General features: G+C 40.4%; 4 protein-coding genes across 6 annotated transcripts; all 4 read right to left on the reverse strand.

The window, feature by feature from the left end:
- Nucleotides 1–411: 411 nt before the first annotated feature.
- On the reverse strand, nucleotides 412–2228 carry LOC137944719 (uncharacterized). Of its 3 annotated transcripts, none has more exons than XM_068790441.1 (7): nucleotides 2115–2228; nucleotides 2008–2024; nucleotides 1541–1822; nucleotides 1198–1332; nucleotides 989–1045; nucleotides 739–873; nucleotides 412–616 (listed from the first exon to the last, which is right to left on the reverse strand). In XM_068790441.1, exons 1-7 carry the CDS (start codon nucleotides 2209–2211, stop codon nucleotides 551–553), a joined length of 789 nt encoding a protein of 262 aa, XP_068646542.1. In that variant the 5' UTR covers nucleotides 2212–2228; the 3' UTR covers nucleotides 412–550. The 3 variants fall into 3 exon arrangements, with proteins under 3 accessions (XP_068646542.1, XP_068646543.1, XP_068646544.1); XM_068790442.1 differs by having other exon boundaries at nucleotides 1541–1863; nucleotides 2115–2182; XM_068790443.1 differs by having other exon boundaries at nucleotides 1541–1838; nucleotides 2115–2164.
- An 860-nt stretch (nucleotides 2229–3088) lies between these two features.
- LOC137944066 (transcription factor ILR3-like) lies at nucleotides 3089–6046 on the reverse strand. Its single transcript, XM_068789577.1, has 6 exons — nucleotides 5848–6046; nucleotides 5585–5720; nucleotides 5430–5498; nucleotides 4283–4360; nucleotides 4045–4207; nucleotides 3089–3614 (listed from the first exon to the last, which is right to left on the reverse strand). Exons 2-6 carry the CDS (start codon nucleotides 5686–5688, stop codon nucleotides 3339–3341), a joined length of 690 nt encoding a protein of 229 aa, XP_068645678.1. The 5' UTR covers nucleotides 5689–5720; nucleotides 5848–6046; the 3' UTR covers nucleotides 3089–3338.
- A 1577-nt stretch (nucleotides 6047–7623) lies between these two features.
- Nucleotides 7624–10253, reverse strand: LOC137944067 (large ribosomal subunit protein eL13z-like). Its single transcript, XM_068789579.1, has 5 exons — nucleotides 10113–10253; nucleotides 9445–9560; nucleotides 9202–9335; nucleotides 8041–8199; nucleotides 7624–7953 (listed from the first exon to the last, which is right to left on the reverse strand). Exons 2-5 carry the CDS (start codon nucleotides 9551–9553, stop codon nucleotides 7732–7734), a joined length of 624 nt encoding a protein of 207 aa, XP_068645680.1. The 5' UTR covers nucleotides 9554–9560; nucleotides 10113–10253; the 3' UTR covers nucleotides 7624–7731.
- A 296-nt stretch (nucleotides 10254–10549) lies between these two features.
- LOC137944997 (type I inositol polyphosphate 5-phosphatase 12-like) lies at nucleotides 10550–18577 on the reverse strand. Its single transcript, XM_068790841.1, has 11 exons — nucleotides 17468–18577; nucleotides 17084–17336; nucleotides 16093–16906; nucleotides 15696–15820; nucleotides 15319–15403; nucleotides 13390–13555; nucleotides 13251–13294; nucleotides 12613–12880; nucleotides 12127–12250; nucleotides 11668–12028; nucleotides 10550–11160 (listed from the first exon to the last, which is right to left on the reverse strand). Exons 1-11 carry the CDS (start codon nucleotides 18243–18245, stop codon nucleotides 10813–10815), a joined length of 3366 nt encoding a protein of 1121 aa, XP_068646942.1. The 5' UTR covers nucleotides 18246–18577; the 3' UTR covers nucleotides 10550–10812.
- Nucleotides 18578–19948: the final 1371 nt, after the last annotated feature.

Here is a 19948-nt window from a genome sequence, read left to right on the forward strand (position 1 = left end):
TCGTTGAGACTAGAGTCGTAATGGGTCTCTTGCATTTTGAGTTGCAGAAAGTTTTGTCGTCTTCTTCGATTGACGGAAAAATCGTCGAGAAAGTCTTCGGACAAGTCCCTCAAGAATGATCTTAAAGCTCCGAAGACTCTATCCTTTCTTCGTGGCTTTCGGAGAGTAGGACTCGATCTTGATCACGCAGCGCAATTTTTTACCAAATCCAAAATTCTACGCAACGTAATGGCGAGGGACGCTTTCATCACGAAGCCTGGAAGTCCATTCCAGCTCGGAAAAATCTTCAGAGAAGCAAAGAAGGGAAGGAATTTCGTCTCTGTGCTAGCAGGCGAAACGATCACAAAACATAGAGGGAAAATGGAGACTTGATGCAAAGCTTTTTCGACCCAGAAGAATTTCCAGCTGAAAAAACGTCAATTTTTCATTTCGCCTATTGCTAATTGTTTCGCAATTTACAACAAGAACAGTTCATCTCGTTCAGAAGCACATGAGTGGGATGTTTGAGCCCTTCTCCACATCGACAAACCATCAAAACATATCCCACCAATTACTTATAAATCCATTCGTCAGAGCGTCCTCCAGTTTCATCCATGTCAATGAAGATACTAACAGCCTGTGATAAAATGGAACAGAAAGCATAATATTCTTGTCAATTCAAAGAAATGTCTGGTAATAGCTAGACTGAACCACTGTAAACTTCTGGAATGACGATGATGCTTCTTGATGGATCTTTACCTTCCCTATTCGGGGTCTCTCCTTCAGTTTGGCGAGGCTGTTACGAATATGCGAGACTGCTCCCCAACATTTCAGAGTGTTTGCAACATCGTCAAGCCTCAGCAGGTACTCCTCTTCAGTCAGTGGAAAAGATCTCTGAGGAAAATAAGAAGCTCAAAACTGAGTTGAGATGGATCATAAATGTGTTGAACATAACAAGTTTGATTTAGACTTGGTTACAGAAACAAAAGATGGGTTCTACGATGATTACCTGCTCTCTGTACTTCCACATTACATTCATGGCCAGAAGGCTTCTTCCCAGGAACTCCTACAGAACATAAGTGTAGTTAACTAATGGGCGTTCTGATTTTGATGTAGTTACCTGATCAGCGTTTTCAGATTAATCCAAAATTAAAAGAATGAATTGAAGTTGATTTCCAACTAATGTCATAACCACTGAATCTCCAGAAGCTAAAATACCTTCTTTATAAGCAGCACATCATAAGACCTTCCATATTTGTTCCTAATGAGAGCTGCAAGGTCCATTCCAGTGAATGATGAATCATCTTTGCCTACAATCCTTTCCAAATCTTTCCGGAACATCTCACTACTTCCCTGCAATGATTCAGAGACCCAAAACCATCTAAGTGTTTCTTTATAACTTCGATCCAGAGAAAAAAAAAAAAAAAAAAAAAAAAGAAGAAGAAGCCAATGTTCAGTCTGAAAATTCATCAAGGCCTCTGCTGTTCTTCTCTGAGCGAACAGGAATACAGAAAGAGATTGCAGACTTTATAAGATAGTTCAACCAGAATTATTTTCCAACCTCATCAGAACTGCGAGGAGTTTTCCCCTCTTCGTTATCCTTGTTTTCATCAGCCGGACCCAGATCATCTGCCAAAGCTTTGGATAACCATCGAGCAGACCTTTTATTCCTTCCATGAAAGCCGACAAGATACTTCCCTCGGTCTGATAATTTCTCTCGAGAAAGTAAATTTACATCTAAAGATCCTAAACAATGAACCCTGTCAAATCTGTTTGTACATGAATCGTCTTGAATTCGAAAAGACCAACTACACGCCCGAGTTGACAGAACATTCGTCATCTCCTGCAATTATCTCTCTCTAAAACATGAATGAACTTCAAAAGCTGAGAAACCCAGAAAAAAACATGAACAAATTTTCATTTCAAACGCAGAATTTTCGATAATCAAAACTTCAAAATTGTAGGAGTAGTAAAGCAGAAACGGAAACCCAATAATGAAAAAACAGGAGACAAAGGAAAACGACTTACTTGTTCCAGAGCATAAACTGAAAACAGAAAGCAGAATCAGAAAAATTATTCTAGTAGAAAATCCATAGATAGAACAGCTTGCAAATAGTAGATAAAAGATAAACGACCTTGCTTTTCTTCTGCAAGAAATCGGCAGCTGCGAACAGGGTGGGAAAATACGCCAAGCAAATTCCCACCATACGCCAGTGGCATTCGTGTCGACATCTTTGCGGGTCATGGTGTTGAAAATTAATCCACGCTAAGATTTTTTTTTTTTTTTTCTTTTCGGTTGAATTGATCGGAGTTTGTTCAATTACTTTCGTGGCCACAAATGGAGATGTTTCAAATTCACCCACAAAAGAAAAAGTAAAATTACGAGTTTTCTGTGAAATAGAAATACTTGTTACTTGCGTTCAAACAAAGAAATTATTGAAACTCTGAGGAGAGTTGTCTTTCGGGAGGCAGGAAAATGGTAGGTTGCAAGAGAATTGTAGCTTAACTTTGATGAATATATGGACTGCATGCTCCAGTAATTAGCCCTATCATCAAATTTCTACAAGACCCTTTGAAAACTGATCCTACAAATCCTTATCGATAATGGTATTTTGGTCATAAGAAAACACCAGTTACTCAGAAATGTAAGAGAGAACCAGTTTTGAATTCCACTGAAAGGATCTTTCTGAGGAGTGTGAGCACTTTGGGAGATTCAAACGAGTAGCAGAAAACAAAAACAGTTAGAAAGTCTTCCACGGAGATGTCTTTATCTGAAGAAAAGCTTTCCAGTCCAAGTTGCTTGTAAGAGAATTGGAGCGTTAATCTGCACGTTTCAGAAAACATCAAATTTGACCCATACGAAGCTTGTCTGACTGAGAATACCTTCAGAGTCTAAATAATGTCTGCCCAGTTGAGTTTCAGCTTTCTTCATAGACATCAAAATTATATTTCCAACAAAGAAAAGAACGTGGAAAGCAGAGCACAGAACACAACAGGATTAGGAGATGAAAGACATGGCATCATATCTTTCCAATGGGTTCATCACATTATCAAATGCCATACAGTAACCCTCTATATCTGTGAAAAAATAATTGATGAACAAAAATGCTACCATGACAACAAAGATGCATAAACCCAAGGATCCCAAAACACAGAGATGGTTCCCTCCATCGTCAGGACTAGTCTCCTTACATGGTTCTGATAAAAAAAAAAAGGCTGTGAGCCTAAACATAATAGTGACATAAATAATAAGATTAAAAGGTCAATGGCAACAGACATTGCAGCACCAGTAACATGTTAGCAGCACGATGTTGGTTACCAGCCACTTCTCCTTTGAAGAACTTTTGCTTTTCAAGCTCTCAGGCGGCTGGAGGTCGCAGCTTGTGATCTTGGGAGGTGTCTACCACAGCAGGAGGTATCCACTGCCACATGGCCATGCCTGGGAATCCAGGGTATGCAGCTGATTTGTTGGTTGCTGCCTGGCCTTGTGCAGTAAATGCAGCTGCTGGATGGAGTGCAGGCATGTGAGGTATGAAGCCAGCGGGGGGCATGCTCAGGGCTCTCACTTGCTGCTCTAGCCTTTCCTTGTCTGTCTTCAGCTTTGTCTTTTCATCCCGAAGCTCATTTTTCTCTGCCTGTACATGTGAAAATAAATGTCATAAAGCACCAGAAGGATAAGTTTTTCAAAGTAGACTTTGTTGGAAGTTTGCATGATCTACAAACATAGGTTCTTTTTTAGCAAACTAAGACACTTCATTCCCCTGCACAGGGAGAGAACAAGACAAGATATCATGAATAAGTTGGAACTCAAGATGAATTGTCATCAAAATTAAACTGTTAACAACCTTGTACACCAGAATCCCCCCCCACACCCCCAAGAGTTAGTCACTATTATAAGCTTTCGTACCATTTTCACCAGCCAATTCATCTTGCTTAGATTTATTAATGCTACCTTATCACATGTAAATATTATCAGCCATTTCAAGCCTCAAGAGCAATGTTCTAGATAGGGAAACAGCGTATGTTTGCTTCATGAAAAAGATAGTATAGTGTCAAAAGGTAAACCTTCAAATCTTTGATTGAGTCCTGAAGTTTTTCATTTGCATCCTTAAGCTGTTGTGCCTCATTTCTCAACTGTACCAGCACACGAGCAGCATCACTTAAAATCATAGCCTTATCAGACTTGGGAGGTCTTCCTGGTTCGATAATTGAACTTAATTCCAAGAACCTGAAATGGATCTAAGATTTAGATAAAGCAGGAGAGAGAGAGAGAGAGAGAGAGAGAGAGAGAGAGAGAGAGTGCCTGTCATTCAATCTTTCCCTCCGCATTTTCTCACGGCAAGCTTTTGACTTAGGTCCTGCACCTGAACCATCTCTTGCCCTGCAGAACATATTCGCTTAAGATTATCATGACAAGAATCAAACTCCATTGTCTTAGGTCCTTAAGCAAAAAGTTGTTGCTCTAAATTCTTAGGTAGGTAAGTAGGGCTTGAACCAGAGACCTCAAGGTTCATTGCGGAGGTTTTACAAGACCAATAAATGAATTGCATATACAAATTGGCAGTTTAAGCAAGAGGTCCATTAATAGTCCCTAAATAGTGATGCAACTTGTAAAGCTATGGTGAACAACTCAGACATCTTCAGCATTCATCAGCAGCTATATTTGCATTGATATCTAGAAAAAAAAAAAAAAGCCTTTTTGTTCACTTAACGATGCATGTAATTTTTTCCTTGCTTTTAGACAAAGAATTTTACTAACACACCAGAAAAAGGAAAGATGTCAGCCAGGCACAAGACGCTTTCACACAATGAGGTCGGTGGGTGAATACACAGTTCCAGAGGTCCACATGAAACAGGCTTAACTTTCACAAATATAAGTGCTGCATAACAAAAAACAGAAGAATGTCGAATTCGCTTGCAACTTCCTACATTTCCAGAGGAAGACATCTAGTCCCCGTCTTCCTCCTACCTTAGATGCCATTTGAAGTGAACGATGCACTCATAGATCATGTCCAAGCCATGTGGCACAATCCATGCAAGCGGAAGCATGAATCAGCTTCGAAAACATCTAGCTAAAACCTTAAAGTTTAGAATCCAAAGTTTTGAAGACAAGAAGATATTAGAATGATCTCCACAGGTCATAATACGGACCAAACATGGGGCTTTTGTTGCCACCATGGTATATCAAGTTGCGCTACTATAGTCATCAGGCCTTTTGAGTATGAAGACCGGTAAGAACCCTATCCTATCAGCTTAAGCTTCCAGTAACTAGTCCACCAACATATAGTTTAAAATAATAAAAAATTCTCAAAAAAAGCCGTCCGTCTAAAAGCTTTAATAACCAGAAGATGACATTACCTTCCAACAGCGAACGAGAGAGAGAGAGAGAGTACAAAAGATACTACGAGAATCAAAAGCAAAAAATAAAACAAACCACACAAAGTCTCTACCTTTTCCTAGCGCTGCTCTGTTCCCGATCGCCACAACTAATATTTTTGTAAGAACCATCAACCTCCACACTATCATTAACATCGAAGCCCAGTATCAGAACCGACTTAAGTAAAAACATCAAATTAATGAAGTCAAACATAAAAAATCTACTAACCAAGCATTCGGCAGGTCACTGAAACCATCGAGCGTCCACCGGAAATCATCCGAATCTCCAACATCGTTGATCCAATCGTAATCCGACATCAAGTTCGAACCCATGACGTCCTCGACTCGCCCCTTCCCTCTCCAACCTAAAAACACAATATATTCACGACAAAACGCAATTTTTACCACCAACGGGGACTAATTCGGTTCCCCCCAAATATTTCCACAAAGAACAGCTACAAAGTCGACAAAATGGAGAAGAAGCAAGCGCACCGGGGACTGGAAATCTAGGATTAGGGAGATGGGGAAGAGGGAGAATCGATGGAGAGAAGAACAAACGGTTTGCAACGAGGTCGGAGGCGATTGTCAGAAAGAAATACGCAGAGCCACCGAGGCATTTTATATGGGCGCACTTCGTCCCCTCCGGAATCCTACTGTGGAGGAAGCCGTTTCTCTGCTCCTGAGCATATGACTACCTTGAGCTCGGAGCGCAGTACGCATCCGTTTCAACTTTTGTTGCTAAGATGCCTCGCACGTTCGCTCGAACGCTTTTCTTTTTCTCTGCCTTGGCTTTTTATGCCTCGAAGGGACGATTACCAAGAGACGCGGAATATTAATTTAAATTTTAAATAATAATAATAATAATAAATATATTTTTTTACATAAAAAGGGCTCAATTATTTTCTATTTTTAACATAAAAATAATAAAAATAATTAGATAAATACAGCCTCAAAGAGCATCCAATTTTAAATAATGCAGAGAAAACCATCGAAAATATATAACCATTGAAAATAATATATGTGATAATAATAGGAACATAAGCACACAAAATGATGATAAATAAAATTATTTTTCATTTAAATTTAAATTTATCTAAATAATAATATATTATTATTATTAATTACCTTATAATGTGAATTTAATAAATTTACTATAAAATGATATTTCTTAATTATATTACCAATTAGTTAATGGGTGATATTGATTTGATAGACTCCAATTAGGCTGAACCTACGCACCATGCGCACTTTAGCCCGGTGGAGGCTTCTGGTACTCTTTCTGTCTTTCCTCTGTAGTCACTCCCATGACGGCTTTTACGCACCCATGTTCTGAGGTCACCAGTGAAGCTCTCAAAACTCCCTCCAACGTCAAGATCAAAAGAACCAACACCGCCCCTTCCCGTCTATCTTCCACCCGGTGCGAACGATCCTTACTTTGCGCACCCCAGATTTTTTTCAGCCATGGCTTACTGGAACCAGGCACGGAGAATCTCGAAAGCTGAAAAACGTTTTCAGCAACAGAAAAACCTCGTAAAGAGTACCGATGGGTCCCAGGAAAAAGATAGGAGATTGGGGGGGAGAGAGAAACGAGTGATGAAGAGACGGTCATGGAGGGAATCTGATCCAGACGAATGGAAGCGACTGTTTTTTCATTATTTTTCTTGTATGCGGAGAACATGAAAGAGAGAGAGAGAGAGAGAGAGAGAGAGAGAGAGAGAGAGAGAACCCAGAATCTCAAAAGCTGAAAACTGTTTTCAGCAACTGCAAAAACGGGTAATGAGTTATGCAATGGGTCCCAGAATAAAAAAAGGAATGACAGAGAAACGAGTGATGCAGAGACGAGCGTGTAGAGAGAATCTGATCCAGACGAGTGGAGGCAATGATTGCTCTTTCATTTATTTTCCTTGTATGCTGAAAACATGAGAGAGGGAAAGAGAGGACGAGAATGCGAACGAAGGGTAGAGACGTAGAAGGTTGATCACCTGCGCAGCAGGGATCCGGTCCTCGGAGAGTTCAACGGCGGCTACGGCGTTCGGGTCCGCTAGGGGATTTGATGAACACCGTGAAAATCGACGAGAGAGCTCTCGGGTAGGTGATCCTCCGCTGGTGGGGGACCTGCCTGCGCGATCAGGTTCGAGTTCTGGAACTGTACAAATCCTGTTCTGCATACTGCTACCTCGGCGTCGTTGGCCGGAACCATCGGAGGACCTTTTAGTGAGGGGAAGAGGGAGGCCAACACGTCGTGCTGGTCGAGACAACTCCGACAACTCCGACAAGAAAAGACTAATATAATAGGCTTCAAAACCAATGAGGCAGAAAAGAAAACATCTCAGAATCATTTTGCTCTACCACTCCCCTTAATGCAAGCTATCTATCCTACTTCTTTTCTTCTTTCTCTGCTTCAGCAGCTCTCTTCAACCTGGAAGCATAGTGACGCTCGTTCGTCCTTTCAATGCGGAGCTTCCTGTATGCCTTGAAGGCCTTCATCTCGGCTGTGACATTAACGAACTCTAGCTGTGGCTCCTCTACGGAGATAGGCAAGTATTCACCTTGGACCTGAGTGGCAGAAGCAAGTTCTTCCCGACTTGAATCTCCATTCTGGTAATCAAAATCAAAATTGTCAGTTTGGCTTGAAATTGAATACTCAATCAAACAAAATACGCCAATGAGACTTTAAGCTTCCACCTTGAATTTGCCAGATCGTCTTGGGAAGATAACCAATTTCGCCTTGTATGTCTTCAACCTTTGGACGTTAGCCTGATAACTCTCCAATGATCGGTTTTTACGTCGGTGATCCACAGCCATGCCAATAGTTGGAGCCAATTTCTTTGGAATACCAGCAGCCTAGAAGACAAAAACTGTCTAAAACTCACAACAATATCATAAATAAGATAACGACATCCTTTTTTCTTTTTAAACAATGAGTATATCTTGAAATTCATCACAGAAAATTGAATAGGGACCAAATTAATGCAGTTAGATAAATGCTAATGAACAGAACTCTTTGTCAAGAGATGTACTTTTCCAAGAAAAAAAATAAAAAAATCTAATAACATAAATTGGACAAAAACTGCATAAGCCTATAGAAAGGATGACAGCCAAAATAAGCTTAACACCAAGACAGAAGAGCCTTGGTAACAGAACTGCAATTGAAGAAACAGAATACATTTTATTTATTAGTGCATGAAACAGAATCTATTTACTTCTCCTGCATTTCTGACAATTCTATGAGATAAGAAGATACATTTGTTTCTCATTAGCTTTCTTGATTTTTTAGAAGGTTGCTTCTAATCCAAGAAGCCACAAGAACAAATTATACATGTATGAACTATATCAAAAGCAAAACCAGTGAAACAAATTAACCACCCAAGTTTTATCATTTTTTTTCCCACATGAACTACCCTCTAACAAATTATGAAAAACATATATTGTCATTCAATAGCCATTGCCACACATTATTTGGTGAAGTTCCTAAGTAATTATCATAAAAAAGCTGAGAGAATCGAACTAGGATGATGTTATAAGAAAATGAAGAGGTCATTCTCAAGACAGTGGGAGAAGAATACATGCCAATGAAAACACTGAACAAGAATACCCCAATCTAATAATGTAAATGGAATAAGGGCATTTGACCTATATACATTAGACAATGACAAGGTAGGTTGTATTAAATTCAATCTTCCACATCTGGAAGGTACTTCCACTAATGCTTTGAAGAAACACCTGGCCCATGCAAGATAGGGGATCCAAAAACTTGTCAAGAAAGTAACTTTCACTTTCCAGTTAAGAAAAATCACATCATAAGAAAAAGGGTCAGAGAATAAATGACTCGTTTGAGATAGAAACCTTGAGCTCTTCAAGAGAGAAACCTCTGCCTGCCCTGATTTTCATATTATACTTCAAAGTTTGGCAATGAACCACAGGGAGGAGTGATCCAGCTGTCGGCCTTGGGAAAATCTTAACAGCCTTCTTCTGACGAGCTGAGAGACATCATATAGCAAATTAACAAATAATCTAATATCAGCTGTACTAATAACAGGTTCAAGTAAATGGTCGCAGTTCATTATATAGAACAGAAAGGTTTCTCACCAATGCGTCTCCTTTGCTTCCTTGCTGGCTGATCAAACCATGTTTTCACATACTTTTGCCAATGTTTCTTAAAGTGCCCATCAGGCACAACATTGTTATGCTTCACCATTCCTTATCTAACACACCAAAGAAGCAGATATTAGAAGATTTAATATCCAGAACCATCATGAATAGCACACCTCGTTCTTTTCACTCTAATATCAGCAACGAAAAAAGCTAACAACTCGTCGGAAATTGAACCAATCTAGTAATCTCCATGGATACCAAAGACAACCCACTGCTCGAGACTGTTCAACTTCTCCCACAAAATAAATCAAAAAGATGAAATGAATTTCCGAGAAAAGAAAAATAATCACTCTCCAGTTCAGGAACATTGAAGATAAGGACCCTTCCCACTATACAACATACTAAAAATTTGCCTACAAGTATCACATCATCACATCAAGCACGACGCCAAGTTAAAAGCCGAAAAAGAAGCGCATTCATACACCAACAGAAGAGAAACAAAGCTGCACTCTTTGAGTAATTTTAAATTGTAAAACCCTAAACCATTAAGCTATTTAATCCAGAAAATCTCGGCATACGTGAATGAACCAGGGGAGCGATTTCAATTACAGACATAAACAAAAAAAAAACGGAAGTTCAGGGGAAAAAGAGCTTAGAGGTACCTCCGCCGATGACCGGGAAAGAATTACAAATGGCCGCCAAAACGCAGTAACTCCGCCTAGTGCGAGATTATATAGCAAGATTTTAAATCGCGAAGTTAGCCCTAGCAACTGTATAAATTACACTTGTGTCACGCGGGTGGCCTGGTTGTTGATAGTTAAGGCACAACCGGGAGTAGTAAAAGCCCTGGCCCTAAATGAAGGCACCCCGACTTATAACAATTAGCTACTCAGAAAGCACCAAGGGAGCGAAGCAGAAGAAAGACAGCTTCACCATGGGATATTAATGATGCTGAGCTCTTGTAATTCAAATCTGGTTTAAAAATCAAGACGTCAAATGGTACAACAAAAAAGACCTAATATGCAATCTGCAGACTACATCACAAATGAAACACCCTTATTAGAAAAAGGGTTAACCATTCATTGTAGGAAAAGAAAAAGAAGAAGAAAACTGAGCCTGCCCAATTTTGGCAGTTGAAATCATTGACATCTCTGTTGTAGTATCTTTTATACATCTGAAGAATGGTCTGTCCGACAATATTACACTGTTGTAACGCAAAACTTGATTAAAGAATTGACTCCAAAGAATTAGAGGTAACTGATAGAATCACAAAACAAGTGAAAGGACTATTTACAGGGGATTATTACCACAGTTGCCTTTTTTCCCTGATTGAAGCACAGGTGCCTCCATTATAAACTTTCTTCAAGTTTGCTGGTTACGCAAATCATCAACATCATCTGAGCTTCCCGGCTGCCGAAAATCAGACCTCTGCAGATGAGTGGAGGGCAATCTTTTTGAATGAGGTTTGAAGTCGGTTCGGGTACTCTTGGATGAAAAACAAAGGCGGAGGGAAACGCGGTGAATCTTAATCTCTGGTGACAAACAACCAGTGATTTTCACCATTAATATGATTTCCTTATCTCCAGTTTCTTCACACAACCAATCTTGACGCATTCCATCAATGAACTCTTCAAGAGTGTGGAACTCCTGGTGATGTAGTGCTATTTCTGCTGTTTGGCATGGTTTGATAATGCCCGTTGCTGGACTGACCTGGTAAAGAGAAAAAGAAAATTAATCGAGTTGCACATTTCAAAATAGACACAAAGGCCCATAAATGAGACAAGACAAGCAAATAATTTATTAAAACTTTTCTGTGCCAGTTACTCGTCCTTTATTGAGGTTTTCAAATTCACCACCCTATGAACTTCAGTCTGATGTAGACGTGTCTTTTTATTTTTTTCATTTTTCCTTTTTCCACTCTGAGCAGAAAACAGAAGAGAGCTTTCCAGGATGGCCCTTTACAGTTCCGGTAGAAACAAGCATTCTAGTACCTCCAACACCACCTCCGGAAATTTGATACTAAATATGATTAATATTCTCTTTCTAAACACATTCATGCCTAGCTTTAGTCCATTTTAACAGATATAATTCATATAATTGGCAGGTCACATGAAAAAACCACCTGAATTATGAGAAGGAAAACGTATAGAGGATAACATTTTGACATGAAAAACTAATGTTATCTTCATTGCTTGACCTACTATGCTTGCCACTTACCTCAAGCCAGCGAGGAAAGCCATAACCACCACGTGCCTGACGATCAGATATGACTCCATCATCCTTGAAGTTAGTTTGTCCTTCACAAACGACTTCAAACATCGCTTTGTCCTTGGTACACTTATTAGTAATCCGGAGAATGAATGTATCTTGGTTTTGAAGGATTATGGTGTTTGTACTCACAATAGTTTCAGGAACAGTGTTCAGTTCGTCAAGCAAAGACCTGATCTTCTCATTTGATACCATAATTTCTCCAAGTTCTTTTCTTCTTATTGCTTCATCAACATGTGCTATAGCCGCAGTAAAAATGCATCTAACTGGCTTGTGGTCACTGTCTGTCACATCCATACAAGCCTCATACCTGATAAAAGCAAAAAAGATGCCAAATTTCATAACTACAAGAAGATGACATAATTTCTTATCTTTTATGTAAAATTTTGTTTGTATCAAAATACTTACTGCAATATCGAAGTAATTACTGGACAATCTAATGCGCACTTAGCCACTGGAGTAGCCCGACTGTCCCGATAGAGTATTCTATCACACCAGGCAGGAATCCGCTTCTTCTCACCAGAATCATACCCTACAAGATTAAAGATACCATCATTTGGCTTCAAATGCTTAGGAGAATCCTATGTAGCAAATTGCTCAGAGACTCTAGATATGCTCTTTCTAAGGTTACCTAATAAAACACTGACACTGTATAAATTAAAGAGAAGAAGTTTAAAGGCACAAGGATAGTGTGCCTAACTATTCTCTTGTAAAAAAATATTAACATCAAATTTTTATTAGCATTATAGCCAAATCCAAAGTATCATTAATGTGTTCCTGTTCCTAGTATACTTCATGCTTTCTCACCTATGCTATATTTTTTCTTTTCCAATAACGACAAATTTCCAAAGAAGCTTGACATGAATAGCCAAGAGAGACATATTGAAAAACAACCTCCCAGCCCAGCTTGATGCCTTTCAAACTTGTATGTTGGAGGGAAACTTATAAGACCTTCACGCATCCCCTGAAAGACTTTGCCAGCTTTCATTTCTGCTCTCAGCTGATCCTTATCTCTAAGCCAGTCAAAACATCTCTGAGAAACAAAGTCTCTTGCTTCATCATAAGAAATACCATGCAGCCGATAGTTGAAATCACCAAGAAATACGACCATATCTGCTTCTGCTAGCTCAGGTCGTCCATCTTCCGATTGCATCCCTGCTGCCTACAACAGAGCAATCATAATTGTTTCACTTAAGCAGAACAAAAATAATCAAATAACTGAGTACATTATTGAGATTATCAAAGATAAGCTACATTTGAGCGGCATTACCAGTCACATGCAATAACAGCCAGTAACAGCCCTTCTACAGCCCCACAATGAAGGGCTAGGGGGCAAAAGTTCTGTATTCAAATGCTCATACAAGGCATGCTTTTTTTATTTTCTGAATGGCCCATAAATGGCATGCTTATTCCCTTCCATGTAGAAAAGGTGTAAGATGAAGTTTCTCACACTTCCCAAGTTCAATTCTATATGGAATAAAAAATACAGAGAAAAAAATTAAAAGTTCCGATTACTCAGACAAATCACCTACATTTACCCCACGAAGTAATTGAACAGCAGAAGAGACACCACCAGCTGCCACAAGAGAAATTGCATTGCATCAGAGTAACTAAACAGTCGAATGATAATTATCAGGACAAAGGCAAAAAAGCCAGTCTATGAACCCATACCAGCTGCAACATTAAGTAAATTTGATGGACGGCTGAAAATCATGGTTCGATAAACATGATCAAAATCTGCATTACGTCGATTTACTGCTTCCAAATGTGCAGCATAATGGCAGTTCACAAAGCAAATTATGCGATCATAGACTCTCATCCTCAATCCAACAGCTCCCTGCTTGAACAGACATAGCCTCATGAATCATATCAATAACAAAATCACTGGAAAAGAGAATAACTAAAAATGAATATGTTTTTTGAAAGAAAAAATTCTGTACAAAATCCTAAATATTATCCAAGGAAATATATCGTTACAACCCATAGGGAAAGGGCAACAATGTAAGACTTATTATCTGATATGAATTCTTTCAGAATCGTACGAAGCTCAATAAACATGATTATTACTATAAAAAAAATTCCCGAGAGTAAACCATAGAAAAATATTCTCAATGTATTTGAAAATTTTGACCCAAAAGCTTCATGATTAATTTCTAAAAGTGTCATTTTATCCGAAGAAGAAATTGTACAGGAAGTAACCAGAAGCCACAATATAAAGATAACCCTAATAGAGTGTTGAAGGTTTTTTGTCACATTTTCCTTTTCAAGCAGTTAAAGAATATATAAACCACAGAATAAAAGAACAACAAAGAGCTGGTTTGCCACACAAAGGGGGAAGCATGGCACTGATATGGCTCTTGGCCAGATATGCACTCATGCCTAACCATTAGGTCTAACTCCGGTTGTCAGGAACTAAAATTCTGGATGTCGTGAATTATGGACAGCTCACATGTCCGAGTATGCTAGAAGTGAAAGGAAAGCTCAACCAGGAAGGTGTCACAAATCCAAGTTAGTGACTGGATCACACATGCAAGCTGGTTGTCTGTAGCACCAGAGCTGAACATGTTACTAGTGTCCAGACCACTGGTATTTGAATAATCCGTGGGTAAAGGTAGCTTTGATGAGTCATCCAGAGCTGCAGGTAGCCCCATATATTAAGAAGATAGATTCAGCTGATTATGGGTATTAATATAGCCTCCATTTTTGTTTTTGAATTAAATTTACCACCATTTTGTACCTGTAGCTATGCTCCATATATCAAGCTAGTTGCTTGTGAGTAAGAAAGGTTGTTATAAGAGAATAGTCCCACACTGGAAAGATCCCAATTTCACCTAATCATTTGCAAAGAAACTAACACAACATCAACATGGAATCAGAGTGAATTCAAGCACTTCTGTTTCTGTTTTTATTTATAGTCCCATATGTGTTGTTCACTTAGGCCTGAATGTAGGAGTGAGTATCAGTAGATCAACACTACACTCATTTCCCCTAGTGAGACTTGAACCCAAGATCTCACCCTAGAAACTCTCCATATGACCATTGAGCCAAACGCCTTATCCACCAGCCAAAAGCTATATATGCTCCAAAGTTTCTAAGATAGTTAGTTGTCTAGGAGTATGAGAAGTTACCCTGAGTGCACAACCCAATATAGCTTCAAGTTTGGAAAAAGCCTGTGTTTTTTGGCTGGAAAGAGCAATCCAACCTTCAACTAGTTATTTCAGAGGCATTAATACAAATTCAATTATGTTAAATGGATCATTTTTAAAAAACTCAATGTTAAATTGATAAACAATACAAAGGCATCAATATGTGAGATTTCACCAGAAGAAACGTGGCAACACCCAATAACAACCTTTATCGTCATGTACAATTGAAAGGCCACCCCCTTGGTCAGCTACTGATTGCAGGGGGTCAGCATTGAGATTTCCCCTAAGGTCAAATAACAAAAGAAGGCTCAGAGCCATCACCTACTACCCTATGTTATGCTTCTCAGTATTGCTTCTGCACCAATACCTCCTGTACAAGTTTTTGGTTGCCTTACTGTACAACAGTTCATCCAGTTCACACACGGGTATTGCACCCTCAGTCAAGATAATGTACCTTGTTACCTATAGCACGTCCAAACCCACAAGGTACAGCTGCAGCATCCACGTCTCCAATGTTTGGTCTAAGGTGCTTTCTCGCCCTGAAGAGAATTATTTAAGCTGTTATATTAGAGTTAAGTAATCTAACAAGGAATAAAAACACCACGAGCAAGAAAAGGAAAGAAGTTCTAAGTTGGCAGGATTGAAGCAAACAGATGGGCCTTGATAGATGCCATAAAATTGGAGCAAAAGCAAGCAGTAATCAAGGTGCCTTTTTTTCTTGCCATAAGATAGATTGGACATTATTATTGTGCTACAAGCATTTGCTAAATTTTCAAAAATTGAAAGAGAAGCTGAAGATTTTCTGGCAATATTAGGTGAAAGAATAAATACCACACAGCAATAAGCAAGCCTGCCAGCTGTCTAGATCCTACACGTTCAAAAGTGTTTCCTTCATCTAAGGTCTTCCCTATAGCATCCAGCCACCATTGCCCATTAGCACTCCCCTCAAGTCCTACCTAAAAAAAAAAAAAACATGTGTCCTCAGATACATAAATTTTCTTTATTTTGATTAGCTGCCAAGCACTAAAGAAACCATTTATAAGAGATCCACAACCGCTTTCAGACAAGAAAATCAAAGGAAAAAATTGGAGTGGTGGGGATGTCAAAGTCGCACTTGTATAAAAGATTTCATTCTTGCAAAGTAGCATTACACAGCAGCTTTGACCATACCAAAAACCAAAATATTATTGAAGAATGTGCAAACCTCAAGCTTTTAGAAGAATCTTACAGTTTCTTTAGCTGCTGCCATTGCAAGAAATCCAGCACCCATTTCCACTTCTTGAAGCCCAGCTACAACCACTCCTACCTCTGATGCAGCAGAACCTAGCCATGATATAAGTGAGTCAGTTGAGGCCCTTTCTTGCCCCACATTCCACGTTCCTGTCAATATCTTGATATTTTCATATTTTGTGTATAGCTGCTCCCTGCTTGACAACTCTGTGCACAAAATGTTATCAATTGGTCCTGGTGACGACATGCTCCATCCACGAATCCCTCCATGATTAGCCAGAGTGAAAACATAACCAGCTCCAAAAGCCATCTTTATAACGGGCCCCCTGTGTGCAACCCATCCTCCAACAAGGGTACCGTCCAACTCCAAGATCTGGATAGTCCCACTAATGTAACCAACCCACAATCGGGTTCCGTAAGTACAGAAACACTGAACGGAGTATTTATGATGGTGGAACTCCTGTATTCGACTCCCATTGCCATCCCATTGGACAACTGAACCATTAGCACATCCAGTCCATATTGTTCCATCCATTGTCACAATCAAAGCTTCAGTTCTGCGATTATCCTCCCCAAATGCACTTTTAGCAGCAACTCTACGGACTGCATCCGCAGCCCCCATGAGAGCATTACGTGATCGTTGAAAGAAACTCATGGAGCCCTGTGATTTCTCCTTCTTTGATGTAGAAACGAATTTTACCTTCATCTCATCTTCTGGATAAGTTTCCCCACCCCCTGATGACAATTCCACACGATTCTCAATCTGACCATCTACTCCAAATACTTTCAGAAGCTCCTTTGTACGAGCATCCCTGCAAGTAACTCGAAAATTCAAGATTCTTGACAGTTTGAATCAGCAAACACGTAAACAAATTAGTCTGAATTAATCCCAACAAATTAAGGTGCTCCTATCCATAAATACCATGAGAACCGTCAGTCCAATAATTTAAGAGCCAGCGAGTACCAAAAGATGAAAGAGGTTGACATACCACAATGCAAAAGAAAGGTAGCTAGCACTCCACACCTTTCTCCTCGAATTGTCCGCTAATAAAAACTTAATGTCGCCAGCAGATATAGAACAAACACCATTGATCGTCACCTGACTCCTAAGATCAACGAATGATCTCTCCACAAGTAAAGCTGCCATATGCCTTTCCTCCACAGACAAAGAGAGAGATTTATCCACAGATTCCCAAGGCCAAATTTTAACAACACCACCTTCTGAACCCGACCAAATGTCCCCTGATTTCGCCAAGAAACAAAATAATAATAACAATAAATAAAAAATAAAAGACTCATTCTTGAGAATCACCTGGAAATGAAATCCGGCAGAACAAAACAATAAACAGTCGCGGGTAAGAGAGTAAACTCACCATATGCAGTCATTACCATCGAGAGAACAGGCCCACGGTGCGCCTGCCAAGTAAGGCCTTCCCGGAAAGTGCTGCCGTCCAGCGGCTGGTTCATCTTCCACGACCGAATTTTCCCGTCTTTGTGACCGGTCCAAATCAGCTTATTAGCAGCGTCCCACGTCATACATATAGTAGGCGACGTATGGGACGACTCAAAGAACGGTGCAGCCTCGTCGTCACCCTTGGACCGCCCGCTGCTGGCAGCAAACTTATCTTCAAAATTCCAAAACCGCACACCGCTCTCCTGGCCAGCCCAGAGCTGCGTATCGGTGCAAACAATCGTCCTCAAGAAAATCCCGGTCTGCGTCTCGCGGAGAGGATGCGGACGCAGCTCAAGCGCCGGCGGTCGACCCGGATGCATCGCCGCACGAACCGGAACCTTAAAAATCCCGGTACCCCCACCGGTACCAACGAATTCCGGCAGCGTCAGCTGGTCATCAAGGCGATGCTCCGCGGACGGCTGTCGATGCAAGAACTGGCTCATGTATTCCGTCGCAGCGCCAGACGTACCTCCTCCCTCCTCGTCCGAGGATGACGAATCGCAGAATGGATCAAGATTCCGCGGGATCCGCACCTCGTCGAGGCTGTGCTTCCGCATGGCACCGCGGCGGCGCGTGCTGCCAACGACGGTGAGCTGCTGGCTGTAGGAATGGACTTTGCGCGGGCGAGGCGGCTGCTGAAGGGCGGTAACGCGGTCGCCGTCCTCGTCTGAAATGCGCTCTGTGTCGGACTCCTCCATTGCCACCGCTGTTTTACCCGACTCTCAGGAATTTTTTTCCCTTTCTTTCCCTGCTCGGTTCGTTTCGGCATCAACGAGAAAGCCCGATAAAGAATCCGAACTGCGCGCCGAATTCCGCGCTGAGGCCAATCCAAGATCCGATAAGCCGGATCCGAACCACCCCGCTGCGAGTACCGTCAAATCGTACTCGCGGCCTCGTGGTTGTTGCGTTTCACGTCTGCCATTGAACAAGGCGGGGGCCATGCTTCCCGACACCGGTGGGCCGCAACTTGGCAGGCCAGACCGGTTCTGTTTTTGGTCGGCGAGAATAATCACGACCGGGAATAAGGACCCGCCACGTGGCCGAAAGGGTCCAGTGCGTCGTTTTCCTCTATCCGATACTGGAGAGAGAAATTGACCCGGTTCAGCCTGCAGAGTAGGTGGTTCAGTTGTGAGTGTTAAATATGGACGGTTTAGATGGTACAGATGGAAGTGGGGGCCATCACATTAATTAGACATTGATGATAGTTACATGGGCGAGAAGAAGGGCCCCTTTTTCTTTTTGACTTCACCTCCAATATTTTCCCATTTCTCGATCTCTTGGTGGTCTCATCAGCTCTATTATCCTCCCTCTTGGTGCAGTCTTCATCTTCTAAACTGCTTATCAGGCCTCCTTACAGCATTTCACTAGAAGATTCAGACATTCAGACTGTTGTCAAGAAGCTCAGAGACAGAGAGATTAGGAGAGAGTGCAAATGTATTTCTTTAAATGTCCAAACTGCTTCAATGTAGTGAAGATTTATAAGGAAGCAACAATACAACATTTTCTCAATCCAAAGTTAATTTCCATTTCCACTACAAGAAGTGCCTAGTGCATCAAGATCTGGATTGTTTCTCCAAGTAACAGCATCCAAAACCTTTTGTTCTTGCTGGTGCAAAACAACATTTGTAGTTTTTATAAGCAATAACCTTTAATGGGAGAAGATGTTTTAAACACCAAAGAAGAAGAGAGAACACAATGGCAGAGAATGATTTTTTATGTGACAACTTTGCCACTGATATTTATGCAAGAAAATGGAAGTAAGCATATAAATTTTAAGCATAGAGAACAGAATGATATAGCTCAAAAAGAATTCCTGCCCATATAGTTATCAACACAGTCAAAATACCTTGTCATGAATTGCATCGTGTAAGCTATTATTCTCAATGAAATCAAGCATCTCTGGCTTCATCAGCTGATATAGAAAAGCAAGAGAAACAACGTAATACTGTTAGAAAACGAATTTAACCACCTCTTTCAGCACATCTGTCATAGAGGAAGTGTTTAGATGCAGCTCAATAGCAGAGATAACAGGCAGTCCATTGTATATAAAAGGTGGCTAGGATTTGATGATTGATAAAAGATTCTTGTGGAATGCAGGATTGGTTGCTAATGCTGCAAGAGCTAATAAGAAAAAAATACTTTCAGAATCACAAAGTAAGTGGAATTTAACTAAGCAAACATCAAGAGACAAGTTTGTTGACCTCATAAGCTGTATCATGAAACCTTGGGTTCTGCGTTGGTATTTATTGAACCAATACAGGAAGCTGGAGGAGATGTGCAAAGTGGAAAACCCATCTGCAGTAGAAGGAAACAGTGCAAGAAAAAAACACATTCGGACTTGATGTATAATAATAAAAAAAATTAAAGGAAAGAAAATGTCTACCTTTCCCATGCTGAAGCC

Source organism: Aristolochia californica, unplaced genomic scaffold (assembly GCF_029961685.1).
Source record: "Aristolochia californica isolate CCGP_79_NKW_82.1479 unplaced genomic scaffold, dmAriCali1.0.hap1 SCAF_11, whole genome shotgun sequence".
Classification (NCBI taxonomy): domain Eukaryota; kingdom Viridiplantae; phylum Streptophyta; class Magnoliopsida; order Piperales; family Aristolochiaceae; genus Aristolochia; species Aristolochia californica.

Excerpts from the sequence above, each read along its gene's own strand:
- LOC137944719 (XM_068790441.1), bottom strand. The coding sequence starts at position 2,211 with ATGTCGACACGAATGCCACTGGCGTATGGTGGGAATTTGCTTGGCGTA. Across the intron at positions 1,333-1,540 it reads CTCCTCGCAGTTCTGATGAG|GGAAGTAGTGAGATGTTCCG; the intron begins GTTGGAAAATAA and ends GAATCATTGCAG. Across the intron at positions 874-988 it reads TGTGGAAGTACAGAGAGCAG|AGATCTTTTCCACTGACTGA; the intron begins GTAATCATCGTA and ends TATTTTCCTCAG.
- LOC137944066 (XM_068789577.1), bottom strand. The coding sequence starts at position 5,688 with ATGGGTTCGAACTTGATGTCGGATTACGATTGGATCAACGATGTTGGA. Across the intron at positions 5,499-5,584 it reads AGTGACCTGCCGAATGCTTG|TGTGGAGGTTGATGGTTCTT; the intron begins GTTAGTAGATTT and ends TGTTAATGATAG. Across the intron at positions 3,615-4,044 it reads ACTCAATCAAAGATTTGAAG|GCAGAGAAAAATGAGCTTCG; the intron begins GTTTACCTTTTG and ends TCACATGTACAG.
- LOC137944067 (XM_068789579.1), bottom strand. The coding sequence starts at position 9,553 with ATGGTGAAGCATAACAATGTTGTGCCTGATGGGCACTTTAAGAAACAT. Across the intron at positions 8,200-9,201 it reads TCTCTCTTGAAGAGCTCAAG|GCTGCTGGTATTCCAAAGAA; the intron begins GTTTCTATCTCA and ends TTTGTCTTCTAG. Across the intron at positions 7,954-8,040 it reads GACGATCTGGCAAATTCAAG|AATGGAGATTCAAGTCGGGA; the intron begins GTGGAAGCTTAA and ends TTTGATTACCAG.
- LOC137944997 (XM_068790841.1), bottom strand. The coding sequence starts at position 18,245 with ATGGAGGAGTCCGACACAGAGCGCATTTCAGACGAGGACGGCGACCGC. Across the intron at positions 12,251-12,612 it reads GCATCAAGCTGGGCTGGGAG|GGTATGATTCTGGTGAGAAG; the intron begins GTTGTTTTTCAA and ends TTAATCTTGTAG. Across the intron at positions 11,161-11,667 it reads GCTTTCCTCGCTGGCTTGAG|GTCAGTCCAGCAACGGGCAT; the intron begins GTAAGTGGCAAG and ends TCTCTTTACCAG.